The sequence below is a fragment of the Rhea americana genome, unplaced genomic scaffold (assembly GCF_003343005.1).
Source record: "Rhea americana isolate MKP2758 unplaced genomic scaffold, rheAme1 scaffold_102, whole genome shotgun sequence".
In the NCBI taxonomy this organism is placed as follows: Eukaryota; Metazoa; Chordata; class Aves; order Rheiformes; family Rheidae; genus Rhea; species Rhea americana.
In genome coordinates this window covers 1,530,407-1,552,380 of record NW_028185062.1, presented here as the reverse complement: position 1 = coordinate 1,552,380, position 21,974 = coordinate 1,530,407, and the positions used below count along the sequence as shown (strand labels likewise).

Here is a 21,974-nt window from a genome sequence, read left to right as displayed (position 1 = left end):
TCCACGCTATGTACCAAGGTGGAGCTCATAACTCTCCTACTGCTGCCCTGATTGACCCTGCCTGAAACAACTCTTCCTCCAAGGAGTCCACAAAGCCCTTAAGCCTCATCTACAGGCACACAGAGAGAGAGAACATAACGATCCAGGTGTCCACCCAATCATGATACTCATGTGGGCTGAACTGCTTCATGGCACAGTGAATTATGCACGGGAAATGGGGTGGATGGACCAAGAGGCTCCACGAACCTTCACYCCTTGAGGACCATCTAAATCTGACCCCCGGGGACACTGGAATGAGCTGTGGTGGAAAGCTCTAGCACTGGGCATTCCTGGAGCTGCTCTACATGATCCACTCACCCCTGTGAGCCAAGCATTGATAGAGCTTGTCAAGAAGGGGAYGCCCACTGGTACCTCCTCGAAACCTGCCACTGCAGCTCCACCTGCATCAGTCCTATTGACACAAAGCAGCCCCTCCGTAGGGGTTAGAGGGCAGAACTAGCTCAAATGTGATCAGAAAATGAGTAGGATCGGATGGCAATTGGGTCTGCCTGTCCAGCAAGTGGAGGCTTACCAGTGGATAAGTGATAACGGCCCATGTATCTTGATTCCCATTGGCTGTAAATGACACTTAGTGAAATTCTTACTAGATATAGGGGCACAAATCTCAATACTAACATGCCATGACACTGAGAAACTGGGTATATGACCCAGACAGCAGAAGGTTAAAATCACTGGTGTGAATGGGGCAAGTGCTGTGTGCTACCTTGCCAAGGCTAATCTGTGGCTTCCAGGTGAGAAATGTATGTCAGCTTCCCACCTCGCAATTAAAAATCACCATGAAAATATATTGGGTTTTGATGTTTCTGAACGGACAGACCTGGTGCCTGCTGGATGGCAGTGCGTGGTCATTCAGCCCAAACACTGACCCTGACCCTGGTCGAAATGGGGAAACATTAGCRCGTGTCCTCTGCACAGCCCCTCCACTCCCTGACTCCCAACATCACCAGTGTACCACAGTACCCAATTTCTGCTGCAGCATGGCATGGAATCTTGGAAGTCATAGCTGAATTAGAGAAACAACAAAACATGAACCTGGATTTTCAATTATCACTTGACTATTACACAAAAGGAAATCCTGGGAATGGAAGCTAGAGCAGGAGGAAGCAGTTTGGGCGTTTGTTGAAGAATTAACAGCATATCAGTCTTTGGGCCCAGTACATCCCAGGGATCTCATCATTGCAGAATGGGGTTTTGCTGAACGTGTCACTTAGTGCAATCTATTCCAGACAGGCCCCAATGGCCACAAACATGGAATAGAATCATAGAATCAGTAAGGTTGGAAGGGACCTCTGGAGATCATCTAGTCCAACCTCCCTGCTCAGCAGGGTCACCTAGAACATGTTGGACAGACAACCCATCCTTTTTAGTTCTACTGGCTTTTAGGAAACCAAAGATACTTAGAATGGGAAAAAGGATTACTATCCCTAGTCCACGCAATCAAGTAAGTAGAGAAAATACATCAAGGACAACTGGTCCAGACTCARTCCCAGACTCCTTTTAGTTTGCTAGAAACCCATCCTGAAAGGCCCAGCTACCCTAGGGGAAATGTGCAAAAAACGCTCATCTGGTAACAGTATGCTTACTTAACAGGAGTTGTTGAAAACATGCAGCTAACAGAGGAACATACATACTAAAGTATCCAACTGCAAATGCCCATCAACACTGATCCCTTCACCCTTCAACAACCCTTTTAACACTCCTCCACCCTCAATGCCCCATTGCTAACTAAAGGAACCTCTACTGACGGCATGTGGTTCACCAATGCCTCAGCGAAGAGGGTAGGGGGCAACTGGCAGTATAAGGCTGTTGTGCTAAACATTACAACATGCAAACAGGTAATAGAAGAGGKCAAAGGTAGTGCACAAGTAGGAGAATTAAGAACAGTTGTTTTAGCGGTGCAAAATGGAACAAAGATCATATATGTAGACTCGTATGCTATATGGGCAGGAGTCACACAACGGCTTTGCCAGTGGGAAACCCTCTACCGTGAACTGAACAACTCCCCAGTCTGGAGGAACTGAGATAGGCAGTTGTTACTAAATATTGCAAGGAAAATCTCCTTCAAAATGGGTTGGGTAAAGGTGCAGGTGAAGGATGATCAACCAGCTACTAAGTGGAATCATCAAATGGACAATTTAGCAAAAATTGTGAAGGTTACCATAGATCCAGATTGGTACTGCTTGGGAGAATGGCTGCATCAAAATCTAGGCCATACAGGCAAGGATGCACTTTACTTTGCTACATAAAGTAAAGGCAGGCCTATAGATAGGAAAACTTGCAAAGCTATTTTGACAGAATGTCCCCAGTGTAGACTGAAATTGCAGTAATCTTGCTAAAGCACCACCTGTGCACATCAAGGAGGGAAAAACTCTCTGGTCAACATGGCAAATAGATTGTATCGGACCCCTTAGACAATCTAAAGGAAAATGGTACATACTTACTGGAACAGAAACAGTGTCAAGATTAGTAACGGCTACGGGATGTAAATGGGCTGATGGACACATCRTCTGAGGGCTCTCCTCTTGGCTTTCCAATCTCCGAACTCTGGAARTTATCCAGAGTGATAATGGGTCTCACTTCTCGTGAGAAGAAAGACCAAGATTGGGCAAAACAAGAAGGAATACAGTAGGTTTTCCACATTCCCTATTACCCCCAAGCAAACAGTGTGGTAGAAAGAGTAAATGGCCTTCTGAAGCAAAGTCTCAAGCAGCATCAGGCTCAATGGGATACCTGTCTTCCAAAAATATTACACCAACWTAACAATCACTATGGCCTGAATGGAAGTCCAGTTACTAGAGCTTTCTGTCCGACCAGACCACTAGGTACTCCCCGTCCATCGAAGCCACAGGAGATCCTAATCACTCAACAGCCTGGGCAAKCGGTAATGGTGAAATTGTCTTCCATGGCTATGGTGCCCATGACCCTAACTAAACCCTGAGGACCGCTAGCTTGGGAGGCCACTGACAGCAAAGGTGCCACACATCACATAAGTGCTAGATGGATCTATCCTAATTTCTAACCACAGTAAGGCACCACCTGACTGCCGAGATGTAGATTTTCTGTTCTCTTTTCTAGATGAAGTCCCTACTCATCTTCCTAGTTAGCATGGTGGTTGCTGCTGCAGGAGTACCCAACAGAGAAATCAATCACAATTCTGTCTTGCAGCTCCTTAAAGTCTTCAGTCAAACAGTAAATGAGAGTAGTGTGACTGCATGCTTTCCCCAACCCCTGCATGCCCTCCAATCTCTTCCCAAATTTCAGTTTTAGTTATACATACACATATTTACCATTTAAGTTTCTTTCCTAAGAATATCAGTAAGGCTATCTCAGTACAGCTACTTAGAATCCATCAAAAGATTCAAGTTGCATGAAAAAATCATTTACTATCGCTTCTGTATAAAAAGTCTGATGTAGGAGGAAGCCAGATTTTAATACTAGCCTTAGGCTGGATTTATCTTGGAGTTTTAAGTGCTGGCTGCTTGTCTGTCCAACAGGCTGTAGGCAATTGAGTTTAACTTCTCTGGAATGGGATTTTTTTGGTGCATCTATGCAATTTCATGATTACTCTTAGCATGTCTCAGAGGGAGCGGTATGGACCACTAAATGCCAGCATTCATCTCAAATGCCTGCATATGCTATGCCCACAAATACCAACTCCTAGTATTGAAAAGTTAAACAATTACAATTGCATACTTTCGTCTTAAAATGTAGTTCTCTAAAATGTTACAGGTAAGAAAAAAAGACAAATTTTGTTCAGAAGGCTACAGGGCTGAGAATCTCCATATAAAACCAGATTACAGAGTGCACAGAAAAATCAACACTCAACAGAATGGCAAGTGAACTTGTTTCTCCTCTTTGGTATAAAAAATCCATTATTCAATGATACTGTATCTTCAAGTCAGGCATGATCAAATGCTCTTACTATGAAGTAACAACCATTCCCTTTGGAGGCCACTGCTAGACCCTGGAACAGGAAAAAATATTATACTAGGGATCAGGCAGTCTTTTTTCACGTTCTTAACATGCCAGATTTTTTTAATCAMACAACACCTTTCTTTCTAATAAAATAATACAAATGTATTTCCAATTGGAATCTTCAGTGTTTTCTCTAAGAATGTTACCTTAAACAAAAATGTATTTACCTGTAATTTCATAATGCTTAGATCATATATTCTGTTAATTCTACACAAGTGTGAAAAAATCAGACATTCTGTAATGCCAAATCAAAGGAGAATTCATGCTCCAATTTCATACATTTATATAAAATCCAGTCATAATTAAATTTTTCTCMTCTCAACAAGAACAAATCCCTAACTTTCAGATTCAAGAGCTTCTTATTGACCTTTGGTGCACTTTCTCCAAAGTACGAGGCTCTTTTCCCCTAATGCAGTGACATGATTCAAGCTGTTCCAATGAGATATAAGAGCACCATTTCCCAAGCATTACACTCATTCATAAACATTTTCAAGAAAAATGTAATCAATCATGTAATACAAGACCGTGACTCTTTCAAGGGGGTTCTAGTAAGTCTATAAGTACTAAGAATATAGCTTCAGCCAGCAGATCATAGAGACAGAATTTCCCTGTTGGTTTGCTGAGCCTTAATTACCTTGGTTAACTTAGAATAGTCTAAAACTTTTCAGTGTATGAATTAATATTGAAGTGCCATTCGTAGTAAGTCTCCTTTATTCCACATCTATAATAGTATGAGTTTTTAGCATGGCTTGCTGCTTTATAAAGATTTTTAAAAATCCTTCTTATTGGACTATATTAAGTATATTAAAATGTGACTATTACGACAATATATATATCTTTTTCCTAAATTGAATTGTTCAGAAAATAACCATTGAAAGTACAGTCTTTAYGGACACTGCCTTAGAAGATGAATTATTTACAAAAGTAGTCATAAAAAAGTTTTCTAGAGAGACAAATATTTGACTTTCCTTTATATGTGAGTGGGCTTTTCTTTGCTGAAAGAGAAGGCACATTTTGATAGAGGGGGAACAAGTTAGAGGCACTACCACAGATGCAGAATGTGTACATAAGCAAGTGAGGTGACTTCACAGTTATACTAGCATAAATAAAAATAGAACAGTCTTACGGATAAGACCTGTCTTATTTTATTCATATGAGAAGATGACCTGCCTTTCAGTTTACAATTAACTTCCAAGTACAATCGTGTCAATGACAGTCAGAAGGGCATAGCAGTTTTGTGGCAGCTTCACTAGAGGACTCTCTAACTTTGAACACAACCTCAATTTTTACAACCTAGGAGATGACCTGAAAGTTAATGCATGAATGCAAAGTGTGGAATACGGAGAACAGCATGAGACTGCTTTTGCAATCATGTTTYCTGACTGGAAAGTACAGACAAAAGAAACAGCAAAGAGTGATCGATTGTTTGCCTGTAAATATTTTAAGATATTAATATATTTTTTCTTTCTTTTTTTCTGTTTTAGCATCAATATAGATGTTACTGCTCAACTTCTATTTGATTGTTTCATTTTACTTTTTTTAATAAAAATACAATTACCTAAGTCTTACAAATCCAAAGCATCCAAAATAACTTGTTGAGTCAACAGGAGAACTAATACTCCAATCATTTTAACCCCTCAACTACTTCCAGGAAAAGGGGGTTGGAAATCGAAATCTCAATTGGTCAAAGCCATGGTTGTGATTCACTGCAGTATGCCCACAGTAAGCTTTAAGAGTGAATTATGCCATCTGCCTATCTATTTACAGATGATCTGTTCAGACTGCATCKACAGAAGGAAAGACCTTACATACCCGTTTTATTACAAAAAACCTGTCTGCACTCTCTGTTTCCTTAGCAGACTTTCAGGATGTTAAGTATTCAAACAGCTGAGATTTTCAATGAGTTTGCTGTAGAAAGGAGTAGGCTTTTACTTAAGAGGGGAATTTCAAATTCTGGGATGATGTTTATAATCCTATACTGTACTGAAATACAGTGCACTTTCCTGATAAATAGACTGTTTTCTTAAATTCAGACCTTGTAATTACTGTTGTAATCCTTGCAGGCTCCAATAAGTATCATTTGACATGAGTTAAAACTGTTTAGAAAGAACCAAGCAGAAGGACGACAGAATGTTTTCTTACATTTTTGTTCACAAATACAGTGGGCACTCTGTTAGTCTTTTTTAAATAAATTATTTTAATGATTCTTGAGACCTACTGGGTACAGACAGGCAATCACTCTAACACCTGTAGAAAAGACAGGTTAATTTGCTAAACTTTTATTTATTTCTAAGAAAGGCGATACTTCCATCTTCCTTTTCCGGAAGGTTCTGATCCAACTTTTAAACGCTAAGTACTTATTTTGATTCATATTGGAAGTTACTGCCAAAAAAACCCCCCACAAGACTCATATGAGCATATGCATATAGACAGAAATTCACCTTAGTACACACTAATGGGCTTAAGTGAAAGTTTGTACCTTCCTCTTTGCACCTTACTCCTTTGATCTTTGCAGCAAACTTTACCTTCAGCAAGAAAAAAACTGTTGCAGAGAATAGAGACATTCTCAGAATATTTACCTGTGATCCAATGACGTTTGGAGAGGGTGCAGTGGACTGCTGCTGCTGTTGATGGTGATGTTGCTGTAGCTGTTGTAGTGGTTGCGGCTGTGGTGTCTGTAATTTATTTTCTGACTGTGCCAATGGCTGTATTTGAAATTTACTATCCGGCTGTTCCTGCTTCACTATCAAATTCTTCCGAAGCTGCTCCACCACTCTTTTCTACCAGATAAACAATAACATCAACAGAAATATTATTTAGSTGCATATACCAGAGAAAAGAATAACATCTGAAGAGTTCAATGTAAATAAAGAACTACTCAGAAGTTTAGTAGCTTTCTCATTTTCAGAATTTGAAGATTAGTGTTATCAGACAGACACTATCAACATAAGCCACAGAAGACTACTGCTGTTGTCCAGCAGGGTGGCCCTGCTGTCCTTGAAGAAACTTGTCTAATTTCAGACTATACACAAACCACGGCAAGTTCACATTAATGTCTATTTCTGAGATCTGTTCGAATTTATCAGTTACATATTCTGAAGTTTYTGTCTCCCTCGAACATGCACCATTCTTACACAGGGATGGAGAAGGACTTTAATTTGAAGCCACAAGCTGACTCCAAGGCAATGAGGTGACCACTGTGTTACCAGGCATAGGAACCAAGCAGAGAGAGAGCCAATTTGAGTGCAAAGGGGAGAAGGGGAGAAGGAAGGGGAACACTGATGAAAAATGCAGGGATTGGAACTGCTAAAAAATAGAACTGGGGCTGAAATTGAGATGTGTGGTCATTTTCTGTTCAATATTACTATTATCTGAAAGAAAATCAGATAGGGCTACCTTCTTGGGAGAGAAAATGACCTGGTTYGTTTCACTCAGCTTAAAGGCTTCCGACTACATTACAGATTTCAGAAAAGTTTGAAACAATTTTCGATGTTTCCTCTCCACTGTGTATCCTTCGGGGATAACGCAACAAATCAAAGAGCAGGGCGGGTGACCTGTAGGATAAGATATCACACTGCTACATGGATACCAAGGGGTCACAACTGGATTTATGTTCGTATCACACCTCAGCGCAGACAACAGTGCAAACACCACGAGACTTTGCTACCTTTTGCGCACATGAGAGAAAAATAGGCTCTCTAGAGCACGTGGACGCTGCAGCACAGTTCCCCTGCACGGGTCGCTTCGGAGGGGAACCGTGAAGCCTGCAGACATGATAGAGCTGGAAAAGCTCTACTGGAAATAGAAATTGTTGGAAAAACTGCAGCAGGACCATGTTGTGACAGACTAGGCTGTTTGAAGTAGTTCTGCTTGTACAGAAGGAAAAAGAAAAAAAAAACATTCTGACAGAACAGAATGTTTCGATATCTGTTGTGAAGCGTTTTATTAAGACACAGGACAAAACAGAGAACCGGAATGAAGTGGAAACATCCAGTTATTTCAAAACAACTGAAACAATCTTTTCCCTCAAATTTCTTTCACGCTGTATTAGGAAATTCTCGGCTAAGTAAGTGTTTATTCTCTCYGTCGTTCTTGCTGACATTCTTTACAATTTTGACTCCAAACATCTTKCTGATGATAGGTTAAAACTGTGCTATGCCTCGCACACTAACGGCGCGTCTCTGCTCCAGAGGAGGGTAACACGAGGTGCAGGATCCCAAACTGGCAGATTTCAGAACTGGAACTTTAAAAAGCCAAAGAAAACAYGCAATCAACCAAAGAAAAACCTCCTGTTTCACAGGGCTGGAATCTGTAACACCATGGCACTGATCTTTTTGCAAAAGACTGAATTCAGCAGCTATAAGGCATATACAGCAAAGACTACCAGGCATCAAAAAAGCGCCCTCGGGTATTTTGATGAAGGTCAGCCGAGAATCCTTGTTGAGGGTGTACACCAGGCTCCGAAGACTCGAGAAACATAGGTCCACCATCACAGCAAAGTCAGAGAGGTTGTAAGAGACAGAAGTGGGAATTAACTGTTTCACACTGGAGCTGGGAGAGTGCAAAAAACTGTCCAAAACTAAAAGCTGCAAGTTGTTTGTTCCCTCTCAGAGCAAGAAGCAAATAATAAGAGTATAGAAAACTTCCAAGTCAGAAACTTTACACAGACTTTTAAATGGTCTGTGTCTATCAGCTCACTCATACACGTAAAAGCTGAACAATATTTAAAATAGCTTTCTGGAAAGATCAACCATGTTAAGCAAAGTGCCATGTCAGCAAGCAGAGACAAGAGCCGAGAAACGCTTCCAGCGAGAAACCCGAGGACGGGGGAGAGGAAAACCGAGCCGAGCAGGAGAGGAAATAATGCAACACGACTACGTATTACCTGCCAAAAAATGGACTGCACATAAACTGCGCGGGACACTAACGAGTTTCTGCCCCCGGCACGGAGAGGGTGGGAGTTTTTGTTCTTCCACAGCCGCTGCACGAAGCGCAGCGATCATGGCGCTTTTCCGCTAACTCCCTAGCTAGGGGAGAGCAGCAGCCCGAGAATTCATTTCCATCTTGTTCCTTGCAAAGGGAGGGAACATTAGTGAAAGGATTAAAAAAAGAGAGAGGGTGGGAGGGAGGGGGGGAGGGAGGGGGAGCCGGGCCGGAGGAGCGCTGCGCCGCGCTGCTCCCGGGGGCGCGAGCCGGCGGCGAGGAGGGGAGCGGCGGCGCGGTGAGTCACGTCGCCCTCGCCGTCGGCCAGCCCCGCGGGCGCCCGCCGGGCTGCGGGCGGGCGGGCGGCCGGGCCGCGCGACTTCCTCCGCGCCTCGCGCGCAGCCGGAGCCTCGGCGCTCTCGGCCCGCGACGGACGACGCGAGCGGAAAATCGCTGCGGCTCGCGCGGGCCAGGCCAGCCGGCGAGCGGCTGYCGAGAGCCGCCCGGCAGCAGCACATCCTGCCATCCACGTCCGAACGCAGATACTAAACCGGGAGAAACACGGAAGGCTTTTAACATCCAGAGCAGCAAGTCCAAAGTTTGCAGAGCACGCCAGTTCCTTATGCATGTTATTAAGTTTCTTCTAACAACTGCCAATGAAAATACCTGTATTTTCTGTAGTTTGAAATGTCAGTGATTTCAAACTACAGAAATCACTCCAGTGCCTTCGCTCTTGGGCCTCTCTGTTTGTAACTCAGCATCAAGAGAGACTGGGAACAGCGCAATCCAAAATCACTTTGCCTCGCTACCCCGACCGGACGAGGCTTGAGGGCCACACGAGCCAAGGCACCCCGAACCTCAGCGGCGCTGCACCCTCCCGCCCACGACCTCAAGCCAAGCTGCAAAGCTCAAGCCGCACGGTGCCGCCGGGGCCCTGCCCCTGCGCTGCGCCCGCAGCCCGGTCCGTTCTCTCTTTCTACAGGGCACCCGAGAGGACGGCAGCGCGGCAGAAGCTTCCGCCTGCTCCAAGGCCTCGCGCTTCATTAAAACTGCGCTTAAAAATTGTCCCCGTGCGTTATTTGGCTGCTCTCAGTTCTGAACGCAGTTTGGGCTGCAGCACGCACAACCTGCACCACCGCCGTTCGCAAAGGCCGGTATAAAGTGCGAGCTACGTGCCTGCGAAGACCAGTGAGGTTAAGGTATCTAAAAGAAATAATAGTTAGGAAATAGCCTTAGTTTGCTACATTTTAATCATTGCCATTTTTCTTCCCCATTCCTATTTAATTACTAAATTCTTACTGACATTTTCAAAACTTTAAATTGAGATTAGCTCAATCACAGAAGCGGTATCTTAAAAACACACTATGACAGGCTTTTGCATCAGTCAGAAACAAAGACTTTAAAAAGCTTCCACATTCCTAATAGGGCTCCTTTTCCCGCAGCCCCTCGGATGCATGAAAAACCTTTGCCTTTCATCTCAAGTTTACCGAATTTTCCTCAAAGCCCGTTGCCAATCAGCTCTTCACATCCACAAGGTGAAAGAAATTAATGAYGACATCCTTCTTTCCCTTCTCCCCTTCCCTTTCCCTTTCTTCTACCCAAAGAATAACTGCCAGCGCTCTGCAATGGTTATATCAGACTGCTTCAAAACCCATTTGTCAAACGCCGCCCGTAAGTGTACCACATAATTTCAGAGCTCCGACTCTCCTGACATCTCCATCACGAGGTCTCATCAAGAGCTGTTCACGCCAAAGAGTTCACAGAGCCCTAGACATCTTCTGTGACTACTCCTTAGAGCTTGTAATTGTAATCAATATTGTGACATTCAGCCATACCGCTTTCTCATTTATGCCACTGGCCAGATCCAGTCACGGCACTGAAAGATTTTTTTAGGTTTGACTGAGCAGAAAATCTGCCTGCAGGTCTCGTCAGCCACGTATCTGTGCCCCAGTGGCATCAGGAAGGGTGAATTCCCTGTGCTCATTCCAAGAAATTTCATGGAAATGTTACTATTAGATAAGGCAAGTCCTTGGAACAAGCCTACATCTTAGCAAGGTTTAATTATAACTTTATCATCTAAACATTATTACCATTTTAATCAATAAAATCAATAAAAAAGTAGTTCTCCGAGTATAGCGAATTTTTTAATACTCATCCTTCATTATATCTGCATTTTCTTTTTAACTCAAGAAACACATTTAAAAATATAGATTTATCTAAAAGAAGGGTCTATTTTTAAAACTCAAAAATCTTTAAAAAGATAAAAATTTAAACACCTCCTAAAAAGGAGAGAGAAAAGTAAAACTGTAAATGGCCTTGCAGTACATACCTTTTATGTCCTAAAAACAAAGCTGATGCAGTTCAAATTTATCTGCTGCCTGTCAGTGACCTGCTTTAATGTTCCACCAATTCCAGCAAGTAAACTACTATATATACTCTGATATTCGCGCTCTACAACAGACTAGGAATGGTTTAAAAGTTGCCAACTGCTGGGAATGAAACGTTGAGAGAAAATAATGATATCAAAGAAGCTCCAAATTGGGTGTGAGAAGGATGAAGGGGATTTTACAGTTCTGCTATCTTCTTTTCTTAGCTCCCTCCCCTCGCCAACCCCCATCCCCTGCTGCTACCCAATGAGAAATAAATATCTTTGCCTTTGCACAAAAAAGAAAGACATTAAAACTTACCCTGCAGAGAAAAGCTAGAAGAKTTCTGAACCCTGACACAGTTGTTCTTTAAACTACAAAGTGCACGCACCAAAACTGTAATTTGGGACTGGAGCGATTACAAACAAGGAGTGTAACTGTACACTTATCTACTCGTTTAGAATAGGGTCAAAAAATTAAAAAGCAAACTGAAACTATAGAAAACTCCGCTGCAGAATTCTACACCACTGAGAACAAATACTGTTGTACAAAACCCCTTGAATTCAATTCCATCGACGGAATAATCAAAGGACTACAGAAATATTTCAGTTATTCTGTGGTTGTGCCGTATTTTTATGCAATCCTAAACCGCTGGCTATGTTTGACTCATATCAAAACACTTTATTAACAAAAAATCTAAACCAATTAAATCAGACCTTTATTCTCAGAAAAAAAAGTGTGGTACAATCTCCTACTTCATAAACCTGACCAACCTGACATCCGTACATCTTATTTGGAAACCAGTCTCGCTGCGAGGCTGACGCTATGCACAACTTCAGCCCCGCCGGAATCCGCGGGGCCGTAACACACGCTCGCGTGATGCAGAGYGCGTTACGGGGCGTCACTACTGCAACGTACACTGCTTCTTTTAACGGTTTAACAACCTAGYTCCTAACTTTTTTCAAGCTTTTCATTAAACACAAGAATATCCTAACTGTACCCAGGCAACGGTTGTAACGCCAGCACTACAGCAATTGTCCGGAAAAACATGTGATCCATTTAATCCATAGAAAACATGGCTAAAAGCTGTACAAAGATGCAAAGACTTTCTCCTCTGTGTCTAAAAGGGGTTGGAAAGTATGCCAGGGAGCTCAGTTCTTTCCTTACGTCTGCCATGAAGGCCCTACGTGCTAAACTGAGCAACACGCTTATGCTATAGAAGAGTACTACAGATATACACCAAGGTAGGGGAGTTAATTTTGGCATACCCTAAACTTGTGAGCTTCATTTTGCAGTCTTAATGTATTCAATGTAGTTACTGTATATGGCATAGGATATCTTTTATAAAATGGAATTTAAGTAAATCTTCATTCTGTCAAAATCTACTTTGACATTTTGTGAGACAAACACGGTTATCTAATATGAACATGATGTGAAAAATATTTTTATTATGCCAGTAAACTTACTACATATCATTCATATTTAAAACTATTTATAATAAACTCTACATATGTAATTCTAGAATAAATATACATGAACAGTATGTTCATGCATTAACATATGTACTTTGGGACAGAATGTGAGATTTTGCCTTTAGAAAAGAGAAACTTTTCTCAAAGTTGCTAGAAATTATTTAGAAAATCAATATATTAGTTATATTTTGAATATATGTTCATGCCCTCATTCTTAATGGAGGAGACTGCTTATCAATTTTTAAAAACTTTTGCTTGAAACGACAGCTAGAGTTATAAATGAAAACAGCTGCTGCTGCAGTGTTCTGCTTTATGTGTTTTCTTGATTGCTTTATTTTCAGCATTGTTTCTTTTACCATTTGCAGCACCACAAGACCAATTAATTTGTGGAAGGGAACACTGTAATGTGAAATGCCGCATACATCACTACATTCTCATTTTAGGATCTTTACTGCTGCATGAAGTAAGGAACAGAGACTGAACCTGTAGGAGCAGCGCGCACACAACATTTTCCTTCAGCTTATATACCAAATAAATACACTACCTCTACCTTTTTACCACAATACTTTACATTAACTGGAAGGAACACACAAGAATAACTGTAATAATCAACCAATGGAGCAATTAATGAATGGAGAATTAGGTATATGACAACAGGCAAAACAGAATGGGAAAAAACAGTTAAGTGAAGTACTTGGAATGTAATTAGGGAGGAATGGAAGTAATGAAATTAAACTTTTTTAATTTGACAAGTTTTTTGTTTTGTTTTAGCTTCTTTTTGCTTACAAGAAATACTTCTGGACATTAATACAGACTGGTAAAAGGACGTGGGGATGACCTCCACAGAAAATGGCTAGAGAAACGAAAAACTTAATTGCTGACTAGAATGGAAAAAGGTACTTAATTTTATCTTGCCCATCTCTGTATTGTTCCCTCCTCATTTGACTACTTCAGGAAAAAAAAAACAATCTGTTTAGAAGAAAAAAAGCCACCTAGATAGTGCAGAAATGGAAAAAGGGTTGTTTTTGAACTTCTATGTAAAGATTGTTTTCTCTGATCTCTGACTAGCTCTAGTCTTCCAGAAGCATATAATGTGGTCTTGTAAAACRTGTCATGGACTGAAGCTTGGCGTATAAAAATCTCAGCACATGAATTACTGTGGATTATTATTCTTATGCAGGAGAATACAGGAATAACCCCCACGGGAAAGTCACTTGTACACAGGCATAGTAGCCACTTGTCTAAGCTAAACTCTGCCAGGGAAGTACCGCTTCTTCTCTTCTCTTACCTCTGATTTACCTCATAATGTGAGTGTCAAGTGAAACCATTTAAACTGCATTTATCTGAATAAAGCAAGCACAGTGCAGCAATTTAAATTAGTGAACTTATTTCTTGTTTTACAAATTATCAAGCTTAATGAAACACTCTACTTTCCAATCCCATAACACCTAATATTTTTGAGTAACCCAAGTGGAAAGCATAGTAATCAAATAATTTTACAACGTACTATTGCACAGTGACACAGTCCCTTGAATCAAAAATGAACCAGTTTCATTTTCAGTGGTATTCATGTGCATCCTACAGCTATGTCCACGACTGAATCACACCTCCTCTCCCCATGAAAGGAAACACACACAGTTCACGTTTTTGCCCTTCATGCATAATCAGAAGTATCACACAAGATGACTAGTTTTATTCTACTAGAGAATGTAAAATTGTTCTTTTTTTGAACTGAAAGACCTGAAAGCTCGTAATAYATCGTACAACAACCTGTTGAACTACCCTGACATTGACAACAGCATTTAACATTTCATTTCCAAAATTTCTTTACAGACAACAAAAACTAACTGCGGAGACTAGAGATATATTAAGGAATACAGGGACACAATACAGAGATACAGAATAATAAACAGCATGAACCATATACAGAGAAATTTATCCTCTCCAGTAACAGAAAATCCAGAAAACACTCAGTGAAATTGAATAAGAACAATTTAAAACATACAGAGGAAATTTTATTTCATTTTACATACAGCGTAATCTGTTACTAAAATCACCTTAGCATTGTCCTGCTGAATCTTTCTCCAGTGATAAGATGGAAAGTGAGAATCTCCCTGGGAATTAATCATAGTTGCATAAATAGCAGCAGTCAGATTTTATTCCTGTCTATACTGTTCAGTGCTGGTTCAATTAAAACACATCATTAAAAATATCACACAGCAATTCACTGCTGAATCACACAGTTCCACCACACAGAAAGAATGAGGCATCACAACAAAAAGTCATAGTTTCATCCCAAGGTTGTTTTTTTTTCCTGACATTTAAACAGCTTTTGAATACACATTTCTGTCCAGCTAAACATAATTATTGTTCCATTTGCTTTAGGTAACCACGCATGATCAAAACAAAGACACATGCCTGCTTCACAGAATAGACATGAAATTAAATCAGTACTGAAGACGCAGATCGCTGTCCTTCCATTATATCAAGGATCGTGGACTAGTCAATAGTGATTCTGTGAAAATAAAGCAACGGTTCTTGCTGAGCCTTCCAATTTAGAAGGAAAGGGGAGGGGGCACTTTGCTCCTGTGTTTATTTACATCAGTACAGCTCACCAAGTTAGGTGAGATTTTATACAGAAAAGACGAAAACTAAAGGTTTTCAAAAATTAAAGGAATGGTGAACTTTTCCTACCTCTCTTAAAAATGCCCAAGAATACATGTTATGCCAAAAGAACTAGAAGCTACGTTTTTCAAGAAGGATGCAGAGCTACTGGAGGCAGTTCAAAGGAAAACTGCAAACATAATCAAGGACCRAATAAGCAATACAGCGTAACGTGAGGCTTACTGGGGCTAGACATATCCAGTTTATCATAAAGAAGGTTGAGAGGTGAATTGTCACTGAGTATAAATATTTATACACAGAAAAGATGATGAGACAGTTTTTAGTTTCTCTGAAAAATGTAAAATGATGATTCCTCCGCTGGAAGTTGAAGGCAAACAAATTCAACCTTGAAGTAAGAGGTAATGATGCCCAAATGCTGGAGCAGCCTAATCTGAGAGGTAATGGCCAACCACAGTTTGAAGTCCTCAGGACGAGGCTAAACAGCCTTCTGACAGAAAAGCTTAATCTAACTTTTGGAGGAGATACAATATGTGTGATGGGGAGAGGGCCTTGGGAGCTGGGAAGCCTCTGCTCATTCCCTTCCCTCACGGGCCGTAGGGACGGTGCAAACGCCATAATCGGTCTCAGTGTGCTTCTCTGATGTTTAAAACCCTGCACAAAGACAATCYGGCTCTTCAGAATATTTGCAAGGCCAGAAATGACCGGATATACCCTGGGTTGTTGCTTTTTCACCTTCCTCTAAAGCACAGGAAATTGGCCACAGCTGTAGATAGGACACTAAGCAAAGTAGATCAGBATTTGGAGTTACAGAATTTATTTTATTCCTTTTTTTTTTTTTTTTTTTTTTTTTGCATTTTATTGCATGCCTTGTTTTTATATTCAGATTCTTATTGATTCCAGACTTCAACTGTGGAAAGAATTTTCCCCAGATCAGACCGACTGGAAGGCTGTTTCTCTTCTCCCTTCTCCGCAATGCAGGACATAGATTGCCTGCTAGGATTAGCTGGGCAGATTTCCCTTAATCAACCTGCTGACATTGCAAGGGCCTTCAGAATAACTGGCAGCACAATCTATCACCTGTTTTCTGGCTGTGGAACACAAACATTTAGCCTCCTGATGACAAAAGTGTCCTAGTCTTGCTGCTGTCAGAGAAGTCCACACAGAAGATCCAGGTAGAATACAACGGCCTCTGATACACAGGAGGTTAACCTGGATAATCTCACTGTCCCTTTTGGTTTTGACATATGCAGTATCTTCCCCCTACTTCCTAGATACAGTTCCACAACTGAAGTTTGTTATCGTTTTTTTAGGAGAAAAAAAGTATCTGCATGCTAAATGCAAGGCCAAGAGTGTCTTAAAACACCTTAGATTTAAACAGACCTACACATAGTAACTAACTTAATTAACAGGATCAGGTATTAGTATCTAACCTCACATTTCAGTTAGCTCCTGGAACGCAGACCCCAGCACTGCTTTAAGAAGAAGCCATCGCTTCATCCAGCAAGGCGAGAGTGAGGTGAAGTGCAGAAAAGGAGGAGCCAGGCATGCAACACAAAGATCACTCTGGCTTTGATGGACCTCTCACAGGAAAAGGCATCTGAAACACGTTCTGTCAACAAGGACAMTATCCGTCCAGAAAAAAAAGAACTAACAGAGACCACCTAAGGGAATGTAAACATTTCTATCYGTAAGCTCATATTACTTYTTCACAGTGTGCTTGCTTGTTTGACAGTTATACTGTCATAATTTTAGACTGTTAAACCTCTGCTCTAGGGTTTATAAAAGATCAGAGCACTTGTCACTCTCAGTGCAGGTAGAGTGAGATAGAGTGGCTGAGCAGTTCATTTTTCTTTATAATTACACTCCATTAACCTTCCACATGAGAGCTCCCCTGTGCTTTCATACCAGCAGCACCAACTGGCTGTGTTTGATAAGGCTCAACAGAGGCTGCAAGACCAGCGCACGTAACAAAAGGCACACTTCCACGCTGCAGGCTTGAGCAGAAGCTTGGATGACAGCAGGCATATTCAGCTAAATTATACGGAGACAGACACCAGCCTCACCCTGCCCACTTTCCCCACACCTCTACTCCTTGAACTACATAGGTACGTGATCTAGAATTTGCATGGCAAATGCAAAACTAGGGAATTATTCACTACAGGGAACTGAATATTTACCATGCTTTCCCTGCACTGCAGAGACCTGCCAAGAGAAATGCATTTAGAGCAYTAAAGCACGCAGGGCAACGTAAAAGAAGTTGTCATTACATTATAATTAGATCATGTTAGCGTATGCAACCAGGGTATAGAGAAGGAAAATTACTTTTGAAATTTAAATCTATTTTTAAGCACTTTCAGTATCTGGGGTTGTTTGCTGTATTTCTGAAGACCAAACTAGTTAACAAACAGCATTATGTTTATCTATAACCTTATCAACGATGACCACAAAAATGATAGGCTTTTCTAAAAAGAGAGACTTCTTCGATTAATAATGTATTTTATGGGAGTTTTAAACTCAGTGCCAGGAAAGCTATTTTCCATGTGCATGAAGGTAGATTAGCATTTGTGTATACTGAACAACTGTGTCAGCACATGCTTACACAGATAAAAGGGGAAAAAAATTGGAAGGAGAGATTGTAAACAATCTGGAATAGAATCCGAATTATTTGAAAAACAAATGAAACACTACAAAAGCTGCACTTTGAAATGATATTTTATGTTACCCACTGGAATTTGTTAACTGTTTCAAATGACTTAGAAAAGAAAGCTGTAYACGTCTCTGGTCTAGTCTCGTTGAGTGATGGTGACGCTCTTTTTGCTATTACCTCCATTATCTTTTCCCATCCCTCTCCCCTTGTATAATGTATTGTGATAGTGGCACCTGCATGCATCTCCATAAATAAATATAACTTCTCTTGTACGGCAAGTTTCCCGACCTTCAGCTTATATTTTGAAATGATCTGTTGTGTTCGAAGTCATGGTAACTTTGAACAGTCTGAAACAAGATCTGTTTGTGTTATAAGACAAGCTGTGAATTCAGCACGGTCCTTGTTCTTAACTTGATTTCAGTACAGGATTTTTATCTTGGACTTCTAGTGAATGGTGTCAAAGACTTCGCTTCAGTATAAGGAAAACAGAGGTGGCACTTCTAGTAGAACAGAGCGCTAAGCACTGCTACTGAACCCACCTAAGGTACTCTGGAGAGACCTGATTTCCAGAGTTCCATAAAAGGGCCTTAATGTTAGTCTGATCTCCTACGTCTAAGTCATTTTTTAAGACTTTGGATCTCCTACCGCACATTTTCTTAAATTTCATCTAAATGCCAGTTTCAGGCTTTAATACAATTTAACGTGTGCAGTCGAAGCCTATAACAGATGATGTAAACTCAGAATTCATGCATGTAACTGAATACAATGATTCCAAACCCGTCAAGCTGTAGTGATTGCCTCAGGAAAGCTGAATAGCCAAAGGACAGTCAGTTCTGCTCCCTAAGACAGGCTTGTTCAAAACTACAAACACAAGTACCTTTGTAACATTAATTTCTGGGATAAGCAATTACAGTTATTGTGGGGATGGCATCTGATATCAATTAAGGAAAAAGAGGAATTTTGTCAGAAATAATTTCTCTACTAAAGATGATGTTTACTCTCAAACCTAATAAATTTGAAACAAACATAATTAGGATGTTGAATAAAATTTTCTAAAGCATCTCTATCTTGTTTTTGAAAAATGTATCCAGTGATTCAATGCTAAAATGCAATTAAATATTTTCTGAGTTAGGATTAGAATTTTTTAGGAAGGGTAATGTGGCACTTTCAAGGAAGACAAAAAGAAGAGTTTTGAATTTATATACATATGAACTGAACTTAATGCCTCTACAAGCTGCTCTCTCATCTTTTTCAGAGTACATATTAGAATCCTGACTCAAAGCTTTGAAATTCATGACTGGAAGAACAGACCATTGAAACTATTTTTAAAATAAAGCTTTGGAGAGGTGCTTCAAGGTCCCTACCCACTAAGCCATCACTGTTAAAGAAACTATTTCCTGACAAGYGGACCAAGCCTTCAACTCTAAAGAATGCAGTGTTGCTGCTGATGGGATCATTTTTCCTTATCAACTGAGAAATGTGTTTTCCTGCAAACTTTTCAGTAATATTTGTTCTTTTCCCAACACCTTTTCAAAAATATTTCAGAAGGAAGTATTTTGCTCTATAGTGGCTTATTATTCTCTTTTTACAGAAGACTTGTCAAAAAATGATGCATGTACTTCACTTTTGCTGCTCTGTCACTAAAAGAGATCTCTCAAAATTTTCCTTTGATAGGGAGATGATGGGGGGCAGCTGATGTTTTATCCTAACACATACACAATATACTGACGAAGGACTTACACTCAGAACTATTGAGGCTTTTTCTACTATTTTTTCAACAATCCTTGGAAGACTGAAGGACTGTTGAGACCACAAATGTCAAAGGCAGTAACGCATATGTAATGGTAGGGAAAAGATTCTTGGTCCAACTGATYAAAACTCTGTGTATGGTGGGGAGGGGGAAAAGAAATACTGAAGTATTTTTTGTTAAGTTATTTCATTCAAACTTTTAAAGAGAGACTGTCAATGTTAATGACTTAAWAAGAACTCTGAAGAAGCCTTTACTGAATTTCTACATTTCTCTAAAGAATTTTCTGACAAAGAGAGGTAACACAATAACAATAGAAAATAAGATCTCTTGTAATTCTTCTTTATAATTTTTCTTTCTCAATACTAAAAGTATACAATGAGTGAGTATTTAGGGAGAGATCAACATTTTTTCTTTGCCTCTGCAGGCCCACATCAGATTTAAGTGGCCAATTATTAGGATAAAGATTAGACAAAAACCACTGTAACATTTTCAAGTGATGAAGTGCAGTTCTTTTTTGGAACCATACGCTTGACTTGCTGCTTATTGCAGTGAACACACAATATATTGCTGRATGAACATGTTTCACCCTACAAACCAGTTCAGCCAGCTAAACCCGCCCTCAAAGGTATCAGAAATACTGACACCTTTCAGAGCGAAACTCAGAAATATTACTTCATTGGTCCTAAGTCATCATTTCTTGTATGACAATTCACCTTTGAATATGTTTGGGAGCATTAGTGCAGAACACCAAGTTCTAAAATCAGCAATCAATTGTTCTCTCCCGGGTGTCTCTAAAGACACCTATCACATTGGTCCCTAAGAGCTGTAAATCACAAAATAGTAGTTTCTTCTCCCCATGGTTTCACACTGATGGATTTCTTTTYTCTTTTTTTTTTTCTTCTGAAGGAAACACATGTTGAGCTGTTGAGAAAGGCTGAAAGATCAGAGAATCCTAGCAACTAAAACACAGGCTGTGTTTTAGCATCTTGTTCTAGCCATCTTGCTTTTGTCCTAAGGTCTGGCATAGGACCTCCAGCTCTATTATTAAACTGGAGAACTACCTTAAAGCTGCACTGTCTTTGAAATCAGAGTATAATTAAAATTATACATATAATCTGTAACCCTTTTAAATTCCAGTCCATACAAATAAGCCCTCCCATAGCCCTCACTCTTAAATAACCTTTACAAAATCAGCAGCGGAAGTGGCACCTGAACAGCATGCAACAGGCTATAGGGGCTCTGAGGTAGGTRAGCCATTAGAGGAAAGGAAAAGTTGAAATGAGATTTCTCCTTGTATTTCTTGGGAATAAATCAAATTGATGCTGAAATGTGGGGATGCTCTGGGGGAAAGAGTTTCAGGATTTCTTTCTGGTTTTTAACAAATAAATCAGGGTATATTCAAGAAAAAAGGGCAGATTTATCTGCTCATTTTGATCGAACTATCCCCTCCTATCGTATTTCATCTTGAGTTGGGGTGGAAYGTAAGGAAAGGAAAGAGTCTTTAGAAGATCTATACTGGACACTCAACACATGTATATCAATAAATATATGCAAGCGCATGTAAGCAGCTGAGAACTGTTTCTTTAAAGAGAGAAACACTACGCCCAATGTCTCAGAAAAATATTCACTAACGGTAATAAAAATGTCAGCAYGTGATAAGTGTTAAAGAAATACAAAAACTAAGGTAAAGATTGAAATGTGCTTAAAGAGATGCTTGGATTTAGCACCACAGAGGCAGCATTCACTGTGAGCAGAGCAGGATTTTCATAGTAATTGTCTGAAGGACCATATAAAAGTACTCACATTGAAAACACATTTAATCCAAAACATGTTTGTCAGTCTGCATAGGAATACCTGCCACTGATTGCTATGAACCTGAGCAGGAAAGAAAAGAAGCTCCTGAAAAAAAAAATCAGGAAACAGAGAGGAATAACAAGAAACAGGTTCACACAAGCAAGACTCAACACAGATAACACAGATAACATAAAGCTGAACTGAAAAGTATTGAAGTTTGACGAGCAAAGATGAATTTTTTTACTGGTAGGCAAACTCTGCAGGAAAAAAGCACTAAATTTTATCAGACTAACTTGGAAAAAAGAGCACTCTTTTGCTCACACAGGTTCCTTTTAAAGTCCCTTCTCACTGACGCAGTGCAT

The 21,974-nt window shown here is 40.3% G+C and overlaps 1 protein-coding gene across 3 annotated transcripts in view; it reads right to left on the bottom strand.

Annotated features, from left to right (window-relative positions):
* Positions 1 to 21,974, bottom strand: part of PHF21A (PHD finger protein 21A) — a 138,618-nt gene that overhangs the window by 27,813 nt on the left and 88,831 nt on the right. For all 3 annotated transcript variants that reach the window (XM_085306368.1, XM_085306350.1, XM_085306358.1), the window contains exon 6: positions 6,615 to 6,815. In XM_085306368.1, the coding sequence (XP_085162494.1) occupies positions 6,615 to 6,815 (201 nt within the window). The remainder of the gene's footprint in view (positions 1 to 6,614; positions 6,816 to 21,974) is intronic.